The sequence below is a fragment of the Hemibagrus wyckioides genome, linkage group LG29 (genome assembly GCF_019097595.1).
Source record: "Hemibagrus wyckioides isolate EC202008001 linkage group LG29, SWU_Hwy_1.0, whole genome shotgun sequence".
NCBI lineage: Eukaryota > Metazoa > Chordata > Actinopteri > Siluriformes > Bagridae > Hemibagrus > Hemibagrus wyckioides.
Genome location: NC_080738.1, coordinates 9613570 through 9637059, shown reverse-complemented (window position 1 = coordinate 9637059; position 23490 = coordinate 9613570). Strand labels below are relative to the sequence as shown.

Genomic DNA, 23490 nt, shown 5'->3' with positions numbered 1-23490 from the left:
CATAGTGCATCCTGGTGCTATCTGTTCCCCAGGCAAGCAACGCACACGCACCGGGCCATCCATATGATGTAAAAGAAAACATGATTCATCAGACCAGGCCACCTTCTATTGCTCCGTGGTCCAGTTCTGATGCTCACATTCCCATTGTTGGCGTTTTCGGTGGTGTACAGGGGTCAGCATGGGCACCCTTACTAGTCTGTGGCTATGCAGCTCCATACACAACAAACTATGATGCACTGTGTATTCTGACACCTTTCTATCAGAACCAGCATTAACTTCTTCAGCAATTTGAGCAACAGTAGCTCTTCTGTTAGATCGGACCACGCGGGTCAGTCTTCGTTCCCCATGTGCATCAATGAGCCTTGGTCGCCCATGACCCTGTTGCCGGTTCACCACTGTTCCTTCCTTGGACCACTTGAGGACAAAATGTTCACTTGCTGCCTAATATATCCCACCCAGTAACAGGTGCCATGATAAGGAGATAATCAGTGTTATTCACGGCACCTGTCAGTGGTCATAATGTTATGGCTGATTAGTGTCTGTTCTAAGACCCCAATCTCAACTCAGAACGAAAGATTTTTTTTTTTAATGTGCAATTTGTAACTGCAAAATCTGGCCTTACATTGTACAGTATAAACCCAAAGACTATATAAAACAAACAAACAAACAAATTAATAAATAAAAGAAGTCTTTTTTGTTTTGTTTTGTTTTTGCTAACACATTTTCCAAAATAAAGAGGCTCTTTTTTATTGAGAGGCAGTATTTACATAATACTGGTGCCATGGCCAACAGCATTGTCCCATTCTACAGAGCTGCCAAAACAGTTTTGACTCATTGAGGCATGAACTTCACCATGATCATCTGAAATAGATGTAGAAGTAATATATTTTGTAACATTATTGGTGTTCAGAGTTGATCGAGATATGAAAATATTAAGATAACTAAGAAAATACCAAGAACTTATGAAAATAGTTGATTGAGATATGATATACACAAGTCAGTATTTTACATACATATATATGTACAGTGGCAAATCTCACAATAAATAATGTGTATTTACAGTTACAAATGCATTCATTTGGACTGTTATTATGATCAGTGTAATGTGCTTCAATGAAATATTCATTTGATCATATATATATGGATGGATGGATGGATGGATGGATGGGTAGACAGACAGAAAAATAGATAAGCAGAAGGAAATTATTTAATGAGTCTGTAGATACACTGATCAGCCGTAACATTATGAGCACTGGCAGGTGAAGTGAATAACACTGATTATCTCCTCATCATGGCACCTGTCAGTGGGTGGGATATATTAGGCAGAAAGTGAACATTTTGTTCTCAAAGCAAAAAAAATGGGCAAGCATATGGATTTTAACAAGTTTGTGGGATGTTCCTGGTCTGCAGTGGTCAGTATCTATCAAAAGTGGTCCAAGGAAGAAACAGTGGTGAACCAGTGACAGGGTCATGGGTGGCCATGGCTCACTGATGCATGTGGGGAGTGAAGGCTGGCCCATCTGGCCTGATCGAACAGATGAGCTAGTGTTGCTCAAATTGCTGAAGAATTGAATGCTGGTTCTGATAGAAAGGTGTCAGAATGTGTCACAGTGCATCACAGTTTGTTGTGTATGGCGCTGCATAGCTGCAGACCAGTCAGGGTGCCCATGCTGACCCCTGTGCACCACCGTAATCACCAACAATGGGCATGTGTGCATCAGAACTGGACAACGGAGCAATGAAAGAAGGTGGCCTGGTCTGATGAATCATGTTTTCTTTTAAATCACGTGTATGGCCAGGATGGAATGTGCGTCGCTTAACTGGGGAACACATGGCACCAGGATGCACTATGGGAAGAAGGCAAGCCGGCAGAGGCAGTGTCATGCTTTGAGCAATGTTCGGCTGGGAATCCTTGGGTTCTGCCATCCATGTGGATATTACTTTGACACATACCACATACCTAAGCATTGCTGCAGACCATGTATACCCTTTTATGGAAACGGTATTCCCTGATGGCTGTGGCCTCTTTCAGCAGGATAAAGTGCAGTGCCACAAAGCAAAAATGGATTCAGGAAAAATGGATTCAGGAATGATTTGATGAGCACAACAAGGAGTTTGAGGTGTTGACTTGGCCTCCAAAGTCCCCAGCTCTCATGGATCTAGTGGAGTCCATGCCTCGATGGGTCAGGGCTGTTTTGGCAGCAAATGGGGGAACAACACAATATTAGGGAGGTGGTCATAATGTTATGCCTGATCAGTGTATAACAAAGCTTTTTTTCAATTTATTTAATTTTGATAAAACATATATATATATATATATATACACTATATTGCCAAAAGTATTCGCTCACCCATCCAAATAATCAGAATCAGGTGTTCCAATCACTTCCATGGCCACAGGTGTATAAAATCAAGCAGCTAGGCATGCAGACTGTTTTTACAAACATTTGTGAAAGAATGGGTCGCTCTCAGGAGCTCAGTGAATTCCAGCGTGGAACTGTGATAGGATGCCACCTGTGCAACAAATCCAGTCGTGAAATTTCCTCGCTCCTAAATATTCCACAGTCAACTGTCAGCTGTATTATAAGAACGTGGAAGTGTTTGGGAACGACAGCAACTCAGCCACGAAGTGGTAGGCCACGTAAACTGACGGAGCGGGGTCAGCGGATGCTGAGGCGCATAGTGCGAAGAGGTCGCCTACTTTCTGCAGTCAATCGCTACAGACCTCCAAACTTCATGTGGCCTTCAGATTAGCTCAAGAACAGTGCGCAGAGAGCTTCATGGAATGGGTTTCCATGGCCGAGCAGCTGCATCCAAGCCATACATCACCAAGTGCAATGCAAAGTGTCGGATGCAGTGGTGTAAAGCACGCCGCCACTGGACTCTAGAGCAGTGGAGACGCGTTCTCTGGAGTGACGAATCACGCTTCTCCATCTGGCAATCTGATGGACGAGTCTGGGTTTGGTGGTTGCCAGGAGAACGGTACTTGTCTGACTGCATTGTGCCAAGTTTGGTGGAGGGTGGATTATGGTGTGGGGTTGTTTTTCAGGAGCTGGGCTTGGCCCCTTAGTTCCAGTGAAAGGAACTCTGAATGCTTCAGCATACCAAGACATTTTGGACAATTCCATGCTCCCAACTTTGTGGGAACAGTTTGGAGCTGGCCCCTTCCTCTTCCAAAATGACTGTGCACCAGTGCACAAAGCAAGGTCCATAAAGACATGGATGACAGAGTCTGGTGTGGATGAACTTGACTGGCCTGCACAGAGTCCTTGTGGACAGCCTTCCCAGAAGAGTTGAAGCTGTTATAGCTGCAAAGGGTGGACCGACGTCATATTGAACCCTATGGATTAGGAATGGGATGTCACTTAAGTTCATATGCAAGTCAAGGCAGGTGAGCGAATACTTTTGGCAATATAGTGTATATATATATATATATATATATATATATATATTTATATGTATTGATATATATATATATGGATCAGTTGAACTAGCTTGTACTCCCCACACACATGACTGAGCCTTGGGTGCCCATGATCTCCTTCCTTGGACCCCTTTTTGGAAGGTACTAACCACTGCACACTGGGAATACCCAACAAGCCATTTTGGAGTCCAAGTCATCACAATTTGGTCCATTGCAGAGCTGCTCAGATCCTTGCTGCCTAAAATATCCCACCCTCTGACAGGACGAGATTTGTTATTCACTTCATCTGTCAGTGTTTTTTTTATGTTGTCTGATACGTATATGATAAAAACCTATAATATAGCATACATAGCTTTTCTCTGATTGGTTCCTGACATTGCAGTTACCCTGTATTGTCCCAGTTCTACCCTATACAGCAGGGTTCCTCAAATCTTGCCCTGGAAGGCCAATGCACTGCAGAGTTTAGCTCCAACCCTGATCAAATTCCTGTACCTGTGATTTTCGATTGATCCTGTAGAAATTGCTCAGGAAAATGCTCAGGTGTGTTTGATAATGGTTGGAGTTAAACTCTGCAGGAAAGTGGCTCTCGTGGGCCAGATTTGAGGATCCCTGCTCTACAGTGTCTGATATGATATGCTGCTCGGTTTACACTCTGTTACTGAACTCAAACTTTAAAATAAATGTAATTTTGTCTGAGCCAATTTTGCCGCTGACCTTTCAAACAGCAGGCAATATGATCAGCAGCCGCATGTGACGCTCCAAGAAGCCATTGATTTTGCGCAAACAGGCAAGGTGAGCAGAATTACTTTCAAAGTTCTCCCCGTGTGCTACACCCTGCTCAAAACATCAAACCCATGATGAAGAGACAGGAGCAAGGAATATGTGGCGTAGCCTAAGCAGTGTTTAAAAAACTGGATATTTTCCACTTGAACAGTCACGTTTTCCTTCGCTCCAAATATCATCCTCAGCATTGCTATTCAGATACAATTTGCAGTCCATTGTCGTAGAAGCACCCCCGTAGCGCTAAGTGCAATTTGACGGACGCTTCCACGGTTTGATTGCAACCGGTAACGAGTGCTGGTGGAAGCCAGACGATTTATATAAAAAATGAGGGGGTGAAGGTGGTGAGAGACGGAGCGCGAGAGGAGCGCGCGCATCATCTCAGCGGCGGTGACGTGCTACTGCAGCTCGCGCACTGAGCACACGCGTCTCTCTCTCTCTCTCTCTCTCTCTCTCTCTCTCTCTCTCTCTCTCCAGCGAGCGTCCGCACCATCCGGAAACGATTCCGCTCTTTTACCCTGCCACTATCTTAAGAGGCAACCGAGAGTCGACATACCTTTACGTTTTGTTTGTAGGTTGTATTTTTGGAGGGATCTGGTATTAGTGTTGCGCCACGCGCTTGGGTCTTGCTCTGGCTCCGTTTTAGGTGGAAAAAATGGAAGGCGGGAGATGAGCCACGTCCGAGCCGAACGCGTTTTTGCCCGCTAATCCATCTTGTTGCACCGGACTCGTGTCGTGGGCAATGGAAAATCTCGTTTGGCGAAACAGCATCGCATTTTGTCTTTTCTGAAGAATGTCTTCAAGTATGTGGGAAAAATAGCCATAGCTTCTGGAGTGTAAGGTAAATGATTATTATTATTATTATTATTATTATTATTATTATTATTATTTATCTAATTGTCGACGGTGTTACAATTGTATGTCAATGATAAAGTGACTTGCATTGGCACGTCATTGTCTCCGTGTTTGATTAATTCAGCCCAACTACGCCAAATTTTTCGAGGACTCCCATGATGGACGAGATTTGACGGGAAGTTAAGAGCGCAATTTTCGGCTTTTTCGGCTGAATAAAACGAGGAAATTGAGCATTGGCATCGACTGTGTAACGGGCATATCGACACGAGCGTGCATGCTTAAATCTGTTATAAGAGAAAAGTGTTAAGCAGCTGTGTTTCTCTATGCAAAAGCCCCGTAGACGGTCTGCTTTGCACTATCGCAAGATAACTGCCGCATTCAAGTCGGCTAAAGCAGTGAGACAGCTTAAATGTCGTGCGTAAGCACTCGACTGCTCCATTCTGGGGAATCTCGTGGTGTTCACATGAATTGTATGAACGGCAACACACACAACAGCACAGTACACTGCACACAACTGCAGTGGCTGCAGGATTAATGCAACCAGGACATTGAAAAGCATTTCCCCCCCTCTCTCGCTCTCTCCCTCTCTCTCTCTCTCCCTCCCTGAGACTTCTATAATAATCCGTACTAATGCATAGCTGGTGCGTAAAAATGCATCCAATGCAGCCAGTTCGTATTAAAGTTTCGTGTCCAGCAGCAATGCGTCCAATTGTCTTGTAAAAGTCTGCTGCATGTTAATTTCCTCGCGGTTCACTAATTCACGACGAGACTGTATCACTGGCCGTCGTCGGTTGCTTTTTTGGATTTTCCTACAGCACCACTGCAGTGACTTGCCATGCATTTCTATTTTACATGTGAATTGAACCGAACCTAGCCCTTATCAAGTGGCTTCTCTGTTCATGTTGAGCAAAGCTGTATTCAAGTATTTACAATGCGACTCACCAATTTCATCCTGACACTTGCCAGTGTTTTTAAAGCACCCAAGCAACTATTCAAAGCCTTCATACATTGCAGATAATCAGTTAGTGTGCGTTTCTCTTCGAGGCTCTTAATAAGATTCGACCTTATAAGAGGACACTATAGATGTTGCGTTATTTGTAGAGTTTACACAGCTTCCGGTGTTAAACACTAATCCAAAAAGCCGCTGTATAGACAGGATTCAAATCAGATATTAATTTAATAATCATTTTTATCTTCACGTTTGTGTATGTGCCAAAAAGTGAGCCTGAAATGATTGGGAACCACAAGGTGGCAATGTTTATCCAAAATGTGTTTCCTCTCAGCAAAAGAATAAAGAATATTTTTATGCTATATGCAATATAACAGCAAATAGAAATGGCTAAACACATATTCGTAACCAGTAACCTAGTTCACAAGTCCGTATGTGAAAGTTAATAGTAAGCTTCAGATGGCTGTGGAGGACATTTTGTTGGCATGGTTGGGCAACAGTGGTCATTGCAAATCAATACAAAGCTATTGTGACTAATCACCTTTATCCTGCGAAATATTGAAGTATTTCTACCCTGATGGGAGTGGTCTCTTTCAGAGTGACAGAGGCCTCTATTCACAGGGCATGAGGGCCTTCTGAATAGTAATTCATAGGCTGTAGATTTTGCAGTCACCAGATCTCAGTCGAGTTGAACACAGATTTTGGACAGACATGTTAGTGCTCTCCACCACCAAAACACTAGTTGAGCATAATGATGTCAATCCCTCCAGTATAAGTATTTGTAGACTCTCATCCATCATCATACTAAGGCACTTGTTCCTTTAATTTTCTATCTCTACCTCTCTCTCTCTCTTGACTATATGCATATATATATGTATAGTCAAAAAATATACAATGAACCCTTATTTAATCTTCTCTTTCTTTTTTCAGGCCAAATGACATAGGATGAAGGCTGTTCGTAATTTGTTGATTTATATATTTTCCACCTATCTATTGGTTATGTTTGGATATACCAGTGCCCAAGATTTCTGGTGTTCCACACTGGTTAAGGGAGTTATTTATGGATCTTACTCTGTTAATGAGATGTTCCCGAAGAACTTCACAAACTGCACGTGGACATTGGAAAACCCTGATCCTACCAAATACAGCATCTACCTGAAACTCTACACACGTGAAATAAGTTGCTCCGAGTTCTCCCTTTTGGTTTACCAGTTCGACCACTTCTCTCATGAGAAGATCAATGAACTCTTAAAGATCAACGAATCCATTGTGTACCTGTGTGACGCAAAGAATATTTACGTGTTTTTACATTATGACAAAAATTTTGTTCAGATACGGCGGGTGTTCCCCTACGACTACAATGGATTGGTTGCAAAGAAAAAGGAGGAAGATGAGAAGTCAGTGGTGGAGTTTGTGGTTTTAAACAAGGCGAGTCCGAGCCAGTTTGGATGTCAGGTCTTATGCATGTGGTTGGAAAATTGTCTGAAGGGAGAGAAAGGGTCGGTGGAGTCGTGTGGAATAGTGTACTCCAAATGCACTTGCCCTCAGCATTTGGGTGATGGGGAATCTGAGAGTGTTTTAATGCTCAGCAATGTGGTGCTGCCTTTAAATCCACGAACCGAAGGGTGCCTAACGGCGCAGCTGCGCACACCACATGCGTGCAATCTGAGTGCAGAGGTCAAACGGCCATCCAAGGAGGGTGAGTATGGCACATGCCCGCTCTTTGGGTAGCACTTTACACATGCTTGGAATGGTGTTTGCGATAATTTTCTATATGTTTGATGATACACCTATTACCCTTCCACCCTTTCCAAAAGTAGAACTGCAGCCATTAAAGCGATCGTCTTAAAACCACAACACATTGCTTTATTTACTGACTTAAATAAAATAAGGCAAAACACTTTTTCTTTGTCATATAATGAATTTCATAACAGTTGATGATATTTGTAGGTTATACTGTATCAGCAGTAACACATGATGATGCGATATGATGGGCCGTGTGGCAAGTACTGCATGGACTCCATTTTGACTGTAGGTCATACAGTTGCTTAAGATGGAAACTAATGGGGATGTACACAGTAAAGTATATTTAAACACATTCTAAACATGGTTATGTTTGATGGAGTTTTACACATATTATATATGTTTAAGTGAATGTTTTCAGCTGTGCAGATATAGTCAGGCACTTTCACATTTTTATATTTCTACATTACAACAGACAATTACCTAATATGATTATATGTGTGTTGTTGCTTATGGTCATTAAGTGTGATGAAAAAAGAAATCACACTCCCACTACCTGTCTATGTAATTTCAAATGTCTGCATTTGAAGGAACTTCCAATAATGCCTCTAACTAGAAGGAATGTATCACACATATAAATGTCTTTGGTAACGGATGGCAGTTCATACCGGTGATGGCTCAGTAGTGACCAAAATATGAAAGCCCATGGGTGGGATAGCTAGATGTGATTGAATTTTACCACACATGTTTCATTCCAGCACAGAGATTCAAGAATAATAAATCAATTGTTAAGGAGAGAGACAGAGAGAGAGACAGAGAGAGAGAGAGAGAGAGGAGCACTCTGTGTTGGTGGAACCCTCCTGTGGCATTCTGTTTCCACAAGCCGAAAGTAATAGCCCTCTAGGGAACAAGTGCCAGCCTTTCTGATCAAATGTAACACTGTGCTTTAGAAATATCTGAATTCAAATGAGCATGCTTTTCTGTTTTTTTTCCACTTTTTCAGTGTTGGTGTCTGACCTAGCACACACTAATTTTACTTGTGTGAAGCTGCTGATAGCCTTTTACAGATAGCAGATTTTAGCAAAATTGGATAAGCTATATGAAAGAAAGGATTAGTTATTGCAATTGTAGGTGAATGGTGTGCCAAAAGTATCTTAACTGTAAGCTGATTTTGAATCTTAGACAAAATGGATTGTACACTTTTCAATTTTAGGCTAAAATAAAATGTGTAATATGCAGTATATGCAGCATGTGTAAGATACAGTCTCATCAAGGTTAAATGGTGGTGGCGTTCTGGCAGCCAGCTTTGAATGAGTTCATTACCGTCATTCAGTGGTGGTTTGCAGGCCAAATATCAATTGTAAGTGACAGATAGCACTGAGCCATCACTCATTTTTCTGTCTGTGTATTATTTGTCTGCTTGTAGCTTTGATGTACTAAGTCTAATCAGGAATATTGACCAGAAAAATACTTGCATAAAGACATGCTATCTGGACATTTCTTAAGTCTGGTCCCAAAACCTACAGCCAATATTAAGAAATATGCATTATTAGATAAGCTTATTGTGTTTACCTTATTCCTTTTATAGTTTCAGCAATGCGTGTATAGTTTCACTAGTACTTTTCTTTGTCTGGTCAACTCCCAAGTTACTCTTAGTTGGTTGTGTAAAATAAATATTATGCACATTTTATTTTTCCCCAATACACCTGGATAAAGTTGCTTACCTATCCTCGAATAAAAATCAAAAATATGATGGGGCACAGCTGTATTTGACATTCAGTACTGGGAAGAGATATTAAAAATACCAATATTAGATGCCACAAGTTTGTTTGAAAGGGTTACACGACAGAAGCCAATCAATAGAGCACATATTCTAGTACCCGATCCAAGCCTCCTTGGCAGAAATCATTGATTGTGGCCAATCTACCCTTTTGACTACACATGCCACTGACATATTAAACAGAAAAGGCAGATGGGATACAAAGAAAAGCCACCATTTCCCACTGTAAAATATGGTGGTGCCTCATTGATGCTTTGCATTGATGTTTAGGGGTCCAGAGCTCCTGTGAAGATTAATAGCATCATGAATTCTGCTAAGTACCAGGATGTTGTAGCATTAAACCTGGTTTCCTCTGTCAGGAGGTTAAGACTTACCCACAGATGGATCTTTAAGCAATGACCACAAAAATGCTTACATCACAGAAATGGTTGTAGGGACACAAAAATCAATGTTATGCAATGACTATTTCACTCTGCAGATTCAAACACTACTGAAAACATGCAGTCTGAATAGAAAAGGGCAGTCCACATACTGTATGCCGCAGTGGGTAGCTGGTATGCCAGTTTAGTCCAGAGCTGGGGTTACTGATAAATTTCCTTTAAGTGTGAATACTGCATGTGAATATGTGTGTGCATGGTTCTCTGCAATGGCCTTGCATCCTATACATGGTGGATTTTCACCTCATGCCCAGTTTTCCTGGGATAGGCTCCGGATTTCCAGCCATCCTGACCAGGATAAATCATTTACTGAAAGTGGGTGAGTCCACATATACATCTGGGAGGTGTTCTTCAACCTTTTTAAACCCTAGAGGAAGGGTATCAGTGCTATTATTCTCTCCAGGAAAGGTGTCACAAACATTAATTCTGAAATAAAATACTTTTATAATGAAATAACTATATTTTATAAAAAATTGTCTACGGAGCACGAATGTGTTCAGAGTGCCACATGTGGAATGTGTTTTTTTTAATTTGATTTTATTTATTTGTTTTTTGCAATTTTTTTTAATTGTGCTAATAATTTTGGAGTGGATTGTGCAGAGGGATGTTTAAAATAATAATAATTTTCATCTGGATTGCATCTGGATTGCAGGTTTAAAAGATTTCTCTCCTTTGGATGCTCTGCCATATGTTTTAATAGAAAACAGTCCTAGATAAGACCAAAATAAATGCCATTCTTTGATATCTTCCACCTGCATACATGCTTTGTGTGTGGCAAGAGAGTGTGGCCTTTGAATTGGATACTAAAGCTACTGAAAATGCATTTCTCCCTGGCTCAGTGCTCTTTTCTCAAGGATATCCTTCTTGCCAACAAGAAAGGTTGATTAGACTTTATAATATGATCTGTGTTTGAAATGCACCATCACTGGGCATACAAAAGTTAAGTGTTTTGAAATGGAAAAAACACATTGTACTTGCATAATGGGTAATTATGAAGGTCTCTACATTAAGACCCAACCTGGCATACATTAGGTGATTGCATCATTACTCTGGTGGTTGTTCGTATTTATGAGACCAATGCAGTATTCACTGCAGTGGTAAGGCATCTTTTGCGCATGCACATTTTATAATGTGAGCTTATTTCAGATAATTTTGATGACTCTGCGTGCTACAGCAGTCTATGATGCACATATAATTGAACTTATATGTAATACATTTAAGGTGTCACAGAGGTGGACCCACACCAGCAGATACACAGGTTGCTGGAACATGTGTAGCCTCATTAAAGTAGTCATTTAATGGAAAGAAAAATGTATTCTCTTTCATCAGTTGCTTTCTTGTACTAGGCATATTTATTCTCAGCAGCAGCTTCTTCCCACCTTCATATAATTCTCACGATCATATGAGTGTTGTGGACATCTACATGATTTAGCCAATCTCCTGTATTATCTTTGTCAGTTCTTGCTTTTCTTTAGTGTGTCTGCCTTAGATTTGTCTGTTAGATACCGTCGCTCAAAATAGCATCTATTAAAATAGTCACTTGCACAGCCCCAGCTGCAAATGAGCAACATCTTGAAGCATTGTGTCATTACCAGTTTCCCTTCAACCATTTGCCCTGTTCTCTCCCCCACACTATTTCTCTCCCTCCTTTTTATTCTTGACAATAATTTTGCCTTGCTTGCTTGTCAGTCTGAAGGGTCCTTGTCATGTTTTGGGCTCCTAAGAGCATCATAGAACTGGATGATAGCTGATATAAATGTAGTATGCTGCACTACCGCTGTCAGAACATTTCTGCTGAGTCATTTAGTCCCCTTTCCAAAGAAGGTTTTGCTTCCTCTCTGCATTTTAAAATGGCAGGTTCCTTCTTCTCTGCACAAGGCACCCATTTCTTACTATTTGACATGCATCAATGAGACGGAAGAAAAAAATCAATTGTCTGGTGTATGTGGATCTTATGCCTCGTGATGTCAAAGAGCATTTTGAATGACAGATATCATCAAGTTTAGGATGAGTGCACATTTATTGGCTTTGTTAAAGGCACCTTCACTGTATAATTGCATTCTGTTCTCTTTGAGGTATTTAGCTGAAAAAGGGTAAAGGGCCAGTTTAAGCATTAATGATTAGTTTACGGTCATAAAAAATATTCAAAGTAGTTATAATTTTCTTGTTGATTCACAGTTGACTAGCACCATGGACCCACATCTATTTTGAAATTCGCTAATCAGACCTGAGAGGGTAATTGAAACGAAAAATCTAATGCTTTTGTTTTTGACCTAATGTCTCTAGCTCTGTGGCTAGTTTCTAGTCTGATGACCGGCCTTCAGCTAAGTCATTTACATACAGTACAGCAAATGCATGTGATTAAAACACTCACAACAAGATAATCTCCTGCAGCAGCTGCACTGGTTCATATTTAGAGTCACTGAACTATGGATCTAGTATTTTTCATATGTTTAATGTTTCTGTTACATTTTTTAAGCACTCATTTCAAACAAGTCCTTTATAATTCTTTGCTGGTTCTGCATCTGGACCATAACCGCCAATTGAAAACCCCCTCTATAGATCTTAGGTCATGAATGTCAAGTAGTCATGGCACATTATTTTCACCTCATTACTTCTAAACTTTGAGGTTTCTGAAAAAATGTTTTTTTTTTTTTTCATTTTTGAGAAGACTAATCTTCTCAAGACATACTTGTCAATCTGTAGCTAGATTTAATGGAAGTCCCCTCTCCTTGTAAAAAATGACACTGCTATTAGTTGCAGGCAAATTGGTTGTTCTTGTATGGAATATGTCTATAAATGGCTGCTCGACCTCATTTCAGAAAGAAGGCTAATCACACATGCAGAATAAACAGAAGAACTGGAATTGGGAAGTGATGGGAGGCCGACCAGGAGCCATAGCTAATCGAGTGGGTGCTTGAGCTGATCTGTTGTTATTGGCACTGGAACCGCAGTCTCAGTACAAGTACATGAAGCTAATATTTTTCCCTTAACTCTGTAGAGTTAAGCCCTTAAGTCAACTTGCTGGGCCCTAAATAATTCAACATCATCTGCTGCTCCATATTGTACTACATAGCTTTTTACAGAATGAAACATTATTTCTTGCCTTATTTGAACCCTACCTAAGGATGTAAGATCTGACTAGATTGCATGTTATTTAATTTAGTTTAAATGGTGATATTCTGATGTCTTTTACAATTGTACAGGTTTGCCCAAATTATTATACGCCTTGACAGGAGATTGAATTTCACAGACTGAATTTCTTAGAATGCTTTCCATATCCCTAAAGCAAGTGTCAATCTGTATAGTGCTTTGCTGCCTTGGTGGATGTTTTTTCCCCCATGAGTCAAAATCATTATATTGAGGTCATTTTGACCTGCTTTTTACTGGTGTTCTGGTCGAACACATTACAGCCTGTTACTGGGTGCTTAAATAAAATGACACGAATAATCTATGACAGTATTTTAGCGCTTATTCACCATTCAGGATATCATGTATTGAATATTAAAACCACAGAGCACAGTAAGTTTCACAGAACAGTTTCACAAGGAAATTTTCATCTTCACTAAAGACATAAATCTGCCATTCAGTTACAGGCTGATGTGTTGAAGGTGCAGGATAAGGTGAACAAAAGGTGCAGGTCCGATTTGAAATGTCAGTTAAATACAGCCTGATCTCGTGGAACTATATGCAGTTGAATGAACGAGGTTAAGTGGCTCAGTATAACCAGATTTCATAAGTGAAGTAAGATATGTTCAAACATGGACCACACCCTTAACTTTAACCTTAACCTTCATATCCTTTCATATGTTTTGATTCATATGATCTGCTACTATGTTAGAATTAAAGCAACAGCTTCGGTTTGAAATGTCAAACAGTTATGAATACAATTCTGTGATATGAAGCATAATCATCACCCACAGCTTTATCTCTGATTCGTCACAGCAGGTGCCTGCCTTGACAAGCATGACATATGAGGCAAAATTACTTGTGCTGGTCTCAAAATTACTATGTCACTCACTTTTTACAAACATAATATTCTACTTTTATATCTTTCTTACTGTCATATCTCTAAAAAGATTGTTTTGTATCTATTTTCTATTGTGTTTTTCAGTTAGTCAGACGTCAAGTCCTTTACTGTATTATTATATATTATTAAAATTGTATAATAATTCAAATATAAAAAAAAGTTTTGTGATAAATATGTGCACAATGCACACACACACATTTTAAATTATATTAATGTATTATTTAGAGCAGTGCTGGGTCACCCAAGTAAAAAGAAAGAAATTTCTCAATTATCTGCACCATTTTTAGACTTTTTGAGCCATTTGTTTCAGAAAAGAGGTGATATTTGTAATATTAAACAGGAGATATCTTCACTGAAAAAGTCTTCACTGAACATATTCTTCAAAATTTGCTTCTACTAGATTTTACTTGCCTTGATTAACAGTACCACAAATCTACTATGTTGTTAGATTATCAGATGTTTTGATATGTGTCTGTTACAGTGCTAGTCTAGAGTCTTGTTTTATTTTACAAATTTATATTTCCACCTGAGAAAGATTCTGTCACAATTGTTGAAGGTTAATTGGTCAGGTCGTGAATCTGAAGTATGAAGCCAAAATGGCATTCTAAAGAAGACAAAATAGTACAAAAAATAGAAAGAAATAGTACAAATGCAGGGAATAGAGAAAGGGTTCAAAAAAAAGTGTTTGGATATCCCAGTGAGCACAGTTGGATCAATAATCAGAAAGTGAGGGCTGTATCACACCTCTCAGGCACTGCCAAGAAAAGGCTACCCCTCAAAACTCAGTGGTCAAACAAGAAGCACAGTTGTGAGAGAAGCCACAGAAAGGCCAGCAATTACTTTGAAGGAGCTACAGAGTTCAGTGGCCGGGAATGGAGCAAAGGTGCACCAGTAAAACATAGGGGTCATTGCATAACACTGGCTTGTATGGGAGGGTGGCAAGAAGTCATTACTCAAAAGTAACCATATGAAAGCACAGCTGAAGTTTGCCAGAAAGCATGAGAGTGACCCAACTGTGATAGAATTTTTGGCCAAAAATCAAAATTCTATGTGTGATGCAAACCTACACTTGTCTCAAGATTCACCATCCCTAGAGTGAAGTGTGCTGGTGGCAGCATCATTCTGTGGAGATGCCTCTCATCAGCAGGGACAAGTCACCTTGTTAGTATAGAAGGAAGAATTGAATGAAAATGTATTGAAATACTGCATGAGAATACTTGCTTCAGGCAGGTAAAAAATGAACTTTTGGAGGACAATAACTTTCAGCAGGACAATAATCCAAAATACAAGTCCAACTCCTGATACTCTGTGGCACTATGTGAAAATTACAGTCCAGAGGCATCACCCAACCAACCTGAAGAACCTGGAGCAAATCTGCCAAGCACAATGGGCCAAAATCATTCCAACACCAGGTTCAAAGCTGGTATATATACGTATGCCAAAAAAGACTAAAATTATTATCGCAGCAAAAGGAGGATCTACCAAGTACTACTGTGTGGGGGTTGCAAGCAAATTATTTTCACATTTTTATTTTCATTATGTTTTTTTTTTCCCAATTTCTTCTGACAATAATTGATTATAATTTTCACTTCAATCAAATCAATGACTACCTGAAGTCTGGAACCCAGAGATATGCTGGGTTTCTTCCCTGTTGATGCTCTGCCAGGCCTTTACTGTAGCTGTCTTGTTCTTGGACAATTCTGTTTTGCCTTCAGCAATTGAAATGCATGCTCAGTTGGATTCAAACCCAACTGCAGAACATGGGATTTCTTTGCCTTAAAAGAGTCAGAAGAAAAGACGGTCTCCTTTCGGATCACGCGCAGATCCCAGGCTTCTCCACACTCATCTCTTCCCATCATTCTGGTACTTTAATCTTTGTTTCATCTGTCCATAGGATGTTGTTCCCAATCTGTCTAGGCTTTTTTAGATGATTTGGCAAACTCTAATCTGAGGATTACCAATTGTTTACCTCTTGTGGTAAACCCTATGTATTTATTCTGATGAAGCCTTCTCTTGGTTTTTGACTTTGACACAGATAATAAGCTTCGTAACGTCACTTGATATGCCTAGGCTGTTCTTTTTCTGGCCAACTGTTGTGAAGGGCTATTTGTAAGTGCAATAATGAAGAATAACACATCTGGCCATGGAACAACTGAGCAGCCAATTGTCATTTAGGTTCCTTGAAAGGGGGGGTGTAAAAGCCTTAATAAAGGGGGTGTAAAAGCTTTTTATAGTCATTATGTAATTCTATCTTCAGTGTTAGACAGCTAAGATAGCAACAGTCCATATGACAACCTTTATAAACCTGGGTGTATACTGAATGTTTTTTTTCTCACTTTACACTCTGCATAAAAACACCAGGAGATCAACATTTTCTGAAATACTCAAACCAGCCTTCCTCCCCCAACCATGCCATGATCAAAATCACTGAGATCATATTTTTTACCCTTATTCTGATGTTCTGATGTTTGACATTTATTTGTGTAATTAAGTTGAAACCAAGACTGTTACAATTCCTCCCAGAGTTTTTACTGTTTTAAAGTAACTAAATGGTCTCTGAACGTTGCCAATATTGTGTTTGTTTGCACTGGTAAACTTCCACATCTGAGATATCATATTCTCAATAACAATTCCCACCGGATCTGGGCCTCAGCTGCAGCTTCTGCCTGCATCAGTATTGCATGATATTGGGTGGCAATTACACAGCACAGAATGGGGCTATTTACATTAACATCCAACCAAAATGTATATTAGAGAATGCAAGAATTGACTGCATTGTTGGACAGGTTGGTTGTATTTTTTGGCCATAAACGTAAAACATAACATAATTTCTAGTCATGCTAGTAAAATAGAGTCTAAAAATTGAGAACACATTTTATATTGAAAACACAATCCCACTTCCCCAATTTTTAATACAACTTTGAAAAGAGAAAACAGCTTTAATATTATGCTTTCAGAATCTTTAATGTCAGGACTGTGGTGGACTGAGGGTGCCATGCGATAAATAAAAAGCCTGCATGAGATCTGACTGTCTTTGACATTCTCTCCTCCTCAAGCTTGTTTATCACAGACTTTCCTGGTTAAAGTAAATCTTTTAGTTTAATAGAAAGGAGATAAAACAGCTTAAGTTGTTCTTTAAATTAGGTTGCCTGTTTCAAGGGTAAATTGTAATTTGCCGCAAATGAAGAGGCAGACAAGCGTGCTGCTGAAAAATCATGCTTTCACATCAGTGTTTCCCATTGGACAAGACTGTGATTTTGTGTAATTTTGCTCAGATGATGCTACAGAAAAACTTGCCTTTATTCTAGTCAAAGCAGTGCTATTGTATTTGAAAGGGCAACAAAAATTGCACATAACTTACTAAAAAATAAATGCTTACATCTTACCAGAGTTTTTTAGATGCTTCTCGAAAACAGTTCTGACAAACCATAAACAGTTGCATAGTCACTGCAGCCAACTTCAGATAATGTCAAGTGAGCCTTCTGGCAATTTAAATGAAGCCTTCTGTGTTCTCTTAGAAATGAGCGATTTACAGACATTCTTGTATTTTTAATTTTTCTTTAACCACTCTGGTCTGTTTAGTAAATGAATGACTTGGCTTGTCAACATTATTAAGACAGCGTTGTGTTTGTGGTGCTGAACAAATCCAGCACTTCAGATTTCCTTGTTTGTAGCCAGAAACTCTAGCAGCATGACCATATTTTTCAAATCCTCATTCATCCTGTGCATTTTAAAATTTAATTGAAATATATTGTAATATATACTTACCTCTTTCATCCATAACATTTGCTATTTTATAGGTTATATGGCAATATATGGCTATCAGAATTGATACAGTGTAGTCGAGTCAAGTCAATGCAGTGTGTTTATGATATTTCGTGTATGATATATTTATGATATTATTTTATTTTCCATAGCAATATTGCAAAGATGGGCAGAGGGAAATGAGGGTTGTGGAGTGGATAATGTCTATAAATCAAAAATGCATGTGCATCACAGGTACCAAAAGGCTGACGAAAAAGACAATGCATGTTATTTTTAAATGCCTAAATTGTGATAGAATCAACTGTGATAGAATATTATATCCAAAAATCAAGGCTCTATGTGTGTTGCAAACCTACAGCATCCCATACCTCAAGATCCCTAGAGTGAAGTGTGGTGGTGGCAGCATCATTCTGTGGAGATGCTTCTTCTCAGCAGAGACCAGGCATCTTGTTAGAATTGAAGGAAGAACTGATGGAGAATGTAGTGAAATACTGCAAGAGAACCTGCTTAAGTCAGCTAAAAAATGAAGCTTGAGAGGAAATATAACATTCCACAGAGCAATAATCTGAAGCACACGTCCAAAAGGTACTGTAAATGTCCTACAGTGCCCCAGTCAAAGTCCTGATTTCAGTCCCACTGGGAATCTGTGGCACTATTTGAAAATTGGAGTCCACAGGCAGTTTTCAGTTAGTTTCAGGTATGTTAAACACATTTGAACAAAGGTAAACTATTCGGGCAAAAGTATGTGAACACTTGACCATCACTCCCATGTGGGCTTTCCCAAAAAAAGCCACAAAAAAATTGGAATTCTCTGGAATGCCTTTGTCTGCTGTAGCTGTAGATTTCCCTGAACTCAACCTTGCCCTTTGGAGTAAACTGGAATGATGACTGCTTCCTAACACCATTACCTGACCTCTCTAATGTTCTAAATGTGCATTCAAGAGCCTTACTAGAAGAGTGAAGCTTATTATTTCAGCAAAAGGGGGAATTATTATGAAATGGAATGTTTAACTAGTCTATGTCTAAACCAGTCTAGTGTAGGTAATGGCAGGCTTGACTTGTATGCATCTGGATGTACTTGTTATTATGCTTGTCATTTTGCAGATCCTTCTACATCCTGTATGCTAAATGACATGAAAACACTTTGAGGTGCAGGAATACAAAAAAATCTAGCATTTTCGCAAAGAGTTATAGCTTTAAAGTGCTGTAGAGACAGGATTTCAAATCTGTGTGATGAGGTTTTGAGCCAGGCAGCAGCACCATTCTGAAAGCTCTGTAGTGAAGTTGATTTGCATAGTTAATATGAAGAGAGACCAGCAAGACACAAGCTGCATTAGTCATTATCTATAAAATCAATAAATAAGAGAATATTGTATTCTGGTATGATGGTGATGGTGATTGACAGGTCAAGCAGAGAGGAGCTTTTTCCTTGTAGATATTTTAGTTCATTGTTGTAATGGTTGCGTTTGAGCTGGTGGATTATCGCTTAGAATGACAAATGATATAAAGCACATTCATAGCAGTGACAAACACAAATCAATACTTTTCTATAGATACTTATTAAAGCAATCAAAATGTTACATTGTCACCTTAAACACTGCAATGTACTGACTGCTTTGTAAAGATGGTAAAAGATTTATCAATGTGTATTTAGTGAAATTACTGATTTCCTTAGCTAAAAAGCTAAGCCTGCTTGGTCTGAGCACTGTCTTCTGCAGCTGGTTCCTGAACCTTTTGAGACCTCAGTATATCAGGATTGGCCACTCCACCTCCAGCACCTTCACCCTAAACATCGGTGCATCCCGATGGCTGCGTAATTGATCCAGTGCTGTTCACACTGCTGATGCATGACTGTGCTACAACCTACAGTTCAGATCACATCATCAGGTTTGCTGATGACACTACATTAGTGGGCCTCATCAGTAACAGCGATGAGTCAGCATCCAGGGCAGAGGTGAACCATCTCACAGAATAGCGTAGAGACAACAATCTATCTCTTAATGTTGATAAGACTAAAGAGATGATTGTTGACTTCAGGAGGACCTGAGTGGACTACTCACTGCTGCCCATCAATGGATTGACTGTGGAGAGAGTCAAAAGCACATAGTGTGCACGACAGAGGACCTCTCCTGGACTCTCAATACTGCCTGCCTAGTCAAGAAGGACCAGCAGTGCATCTATGTCCTGCAGAGGCTGAAGAGAGCCAGACGCCCCCCTTCCATCCTTACAACCTTCTGAAGAGGGATAATAGAGTATGTCCTGACCTGCTGTCTTACTATGTGATATGGGAACTGCAGAGTCTCGGAATGAAAGACCCTACAACAGACTAAACTTATTGCTGCTCCCCTACCAGCAGTTTACAATTTACAGCCAGTTTCTATGTATTTATTGTACTGCATATTTATTGTTCTGTTCTGTGTATTTATTGTCCTGTACTCGTCTCATGCTTTTGTGTATTTGCGCTTTATGTAGCGTTGCATACAGTTGTGTTGCACCATGGTCCTGGAGAAACAATATGTTGTTCCAGTGTATACAAGTTATATAGAGGAATTAAATAAAACCCACTTGACATGAGATGCAAAGAAATAAGATATGCTTATAGCTATATTTACTGAGATATTTGAGCATATTTTGTCATAATCTTTTCTCAAAGGTTAACTGTACAATACAGTATAAGAACCTTTAAGAACTACTGCACCTAATAGACCAGTATGAAGAGGCATAAACCTTTAGGGGTGAAGCAAATCTACAAAAACAAGTTTTTAACTAGTGGGGTTATCTAAGGTGTCATTTCACATTGCAAGCAGACACTGAAGCATTTGCAAAAAATTGAGGATGATTTGCACTCTTGTATTGTGTAGAAATATACATCAGATTCTCTTGTGTGTGTGTGTGTGTGTGTGTGTACATGCAGGGGGTATGTAGGCAGCAGATAGCAATCAGTACGCAGCGTTGTTTAGTGGGGCAGGATGATTGGTAGACAGACACACTGCTATGACTTCTGAAGTACTTATATCAGTGGTGGACCATCAGGGCCAGCAAGCCCTTCTCTGCTGGACTTAACAGCAGTTATCTGAATCACTGATTAGCATTTTAATATATTTAATATATTTTTCCATGAATGTGTATTAAATTATTCCCAATAGTCTATTCTCTACATTTCATAGCTTTTCTCTTGTTTGTGCTGCTTCCAGTAGTGTATATTTATGACTATTTATGTTTAACATTTATATTTATATATATATATATATATATATTTAAGAGTATTTATCCAATCATATTTCAGCTAGTGGCTAACATCATGTGTTGCCCGGCCCTAAGGCCTTCAGAATCAATAGTGCAGGCGCCCGGAGCTTAAAATAAGTGGCAATAAAACTGTTACATTAACCAATCAGATTTCGAGTTGGCGTCACTGGGCCATCTAGCAGGCATATGATTACATCAACAATTTCCCGTCCTTTGATTGGATAATTGGAGCAGTCAGAGGCAGCGAACCACACAAACTAAATAAAATATATATATTTTAACTCACAATGGCTGACAGAGGAGAAGAAATCGATTTGGTCACGGACATCCTTACAAATGCATTTTCAAGGCGGACCTTTCAAGAAAATCCTTTTGATTCTTCAAAATAGTTGGTAAGCTTTTTCAAGAACCATTTATGCTTTTGGGTTTTCTTTTTTTCTGGATTTTCAGTTTTCAAACTTGTGAGACTGAATTGTGTTAATTTGTTTTTTTGCTATATGTAATGTAATTTTATTTATGTTTGCTACAAGAGCCTGTGTTTCTATATTGGTTGCGTCTCATTTCGGATGCTGCGTCCTCCAGAGATTGCAGTTTGCTGCCTACGTCAAGAATGTCTTTTTTGAGAAAAGTAACCATAATAAAATTGACTATTCCTTGTAAGGTGTGAAATACTGTAGCCTAATTTCTTTTTTACTTTGTTATTTAACAGTTGATTAGTATCTATTGCCGTGGCGTCATAATGATGCTATAGAGGTGGATTAATTCAGGAAGGACACCAGTGAAGGCCTAGGTGTGAAATGCACGGCCCGCCACTGGCTTATATAGAATGTAATGTGCCAGTGACACCCCGGCAAGTTGCTCCACTAAGCAATTGTTTGTTTCCTACACCAGATACTACTGCCATCTAGAGGAATTTCTAAGACTTATTTTAAATAATTATCTAATAATCTGTGTGTTTGAGAAAAAAAAAACATTTAAAGCAATTTAACATTTATTATTAAACATATAAATCAAGAAAAAAAAAGTATTGTTATAAATAAAGCTGCAAGCAGCAATTAAGTGGCCAAGTACTTGTTTGATATAGAAGGACCAGTACCCATTTGTCACATCATTGGTCCATAGAAGATATACTAAATTTGAAAGCTATACGTCAAGCCATTGTTGCATCAGCAACCCTCCCAATGCATAAAAGCAAATTGCCACACTCACTGTTCGCCATTTCTTCGTCAAATTCATTTGTGCGTTAATGACAAACCATCCGCTATTTCAAAAATCTGAGAAAAAAAGTGTTTGGGTTGGTCTCACGATGCTGTGGTCCATGTTCCATGACGACTGGAAAATAATGTAGTAAGAAAAGCAAAATACAAAAATTCAGAAGAAAATTCAAACAGAAGGGTCAAAGGTAATGAGCAGGTTTTAGTCATTTGTAAATTGTAGCTTCTCATAGCTCCAGGTTCTTCACTCAAGTTTTATTTTATTTAGTTTTATTTTTTTTAATCAACAATTAAAAAAATGGCTACTTCAGACTGGTCACAAGATGCTGTGATCCAAATTTCATGATGATTGGACAAATGTTTTAGGAGTAGAATGAGTTTTGCTGTGATCTTTCAGCTACTGAATATTTCATATTATAAAAACCCACACAGATCACAGGTCTTAATCATGTTTTTAGTATTTTTAATGTGCATAAAGCAAAATTTTATGATAGTTGTTTGGTGTAAGATATAGCATGAAGGATCTGTATATGGAATTTTCTCATTCCTTTAACTGATTTTAACTAGATCATATTGATTGGTTAAAATGCATTCCAGATTATGACAGTGCAACCTCCAACAGTCCACATATAGACCTTATATAAATAAAAAGAAATTCCATAAGGCTGTTAGGTTGGTCAGACTGTTAGACCATGCTTTATGGGCTTCAGTATACTACAATCTGTTATGCTTTTGCTTTGTACTAACAGATGTCTGCAAGACATCATAAGTCTGATATTTGCAGCTTAAATCCTGTCTTCCACTGAATTTTCTGCCGTTTTTTTCATTATGTTTATTTATATGTTTGAAAAAATGTTTTTTGACAGTCTATAGCTTTCTGAAAAACTTTTTTGAAACACTTTCTAATAACCATTTAATATACTTATGTATCTTACATGCATGTCTAGTCAAGTCAAGAGGTTTTTTATTGTAAATTCAACCATATATAGCTGGCGAAGTACATAGAGAAATGAAACAACATTCCTCCAGGAACAAGGTGCTAATTAAAACAACACAAAGCTACATAAAACACCACAGAGCTAGGATTAAAAAGTAAGTTAGCCTTGCCACATAAAGTGTATAGTGTGCAACCTAGTCCAAAGATCACAAGAGAAAAGACAGGAGACAGGGCAAACAGACAAACAGACTATACAATATGCTACAGGACAGATACATAAAATAGCGCTGACCAATATAAAGTATGTATGGACTATTGTGCAAAGAAAAG

At 39.1% G+C, this 23490-nt stretch overlaps 1 protein-coding gene across 3 annotated transcripts in view; it reads left to right on the top strand.

Annotated features, from left to right (window-relative positions):
* Positions 1–4672: 4672 nt before the first annotated feature.
* adgrb3 (adhesion G protein-coupled receptor B3) overlaps positions 4673–23490 on the top strand; it is a 151278-nt gene continuing 132460 nt past the window's right edge. For all 3 annotated transcript variants that reach the window (XM_058384835.1, XM_058384833.1, XM_058384832.1), the window contains exons 1-2: positions 4673–5045; positions 6939–7707. In XM_058384835.1, the coding sequence (XP_058240818.1) occupies positions 6954–7707 (754 nt within the window). In that variant the 5' untranslated portion in view covers positions 4673–5045; positions 6939–6953. The remainder of the gene's footprint in view (positions 5046–6938; positions 7708–23490) is intronic.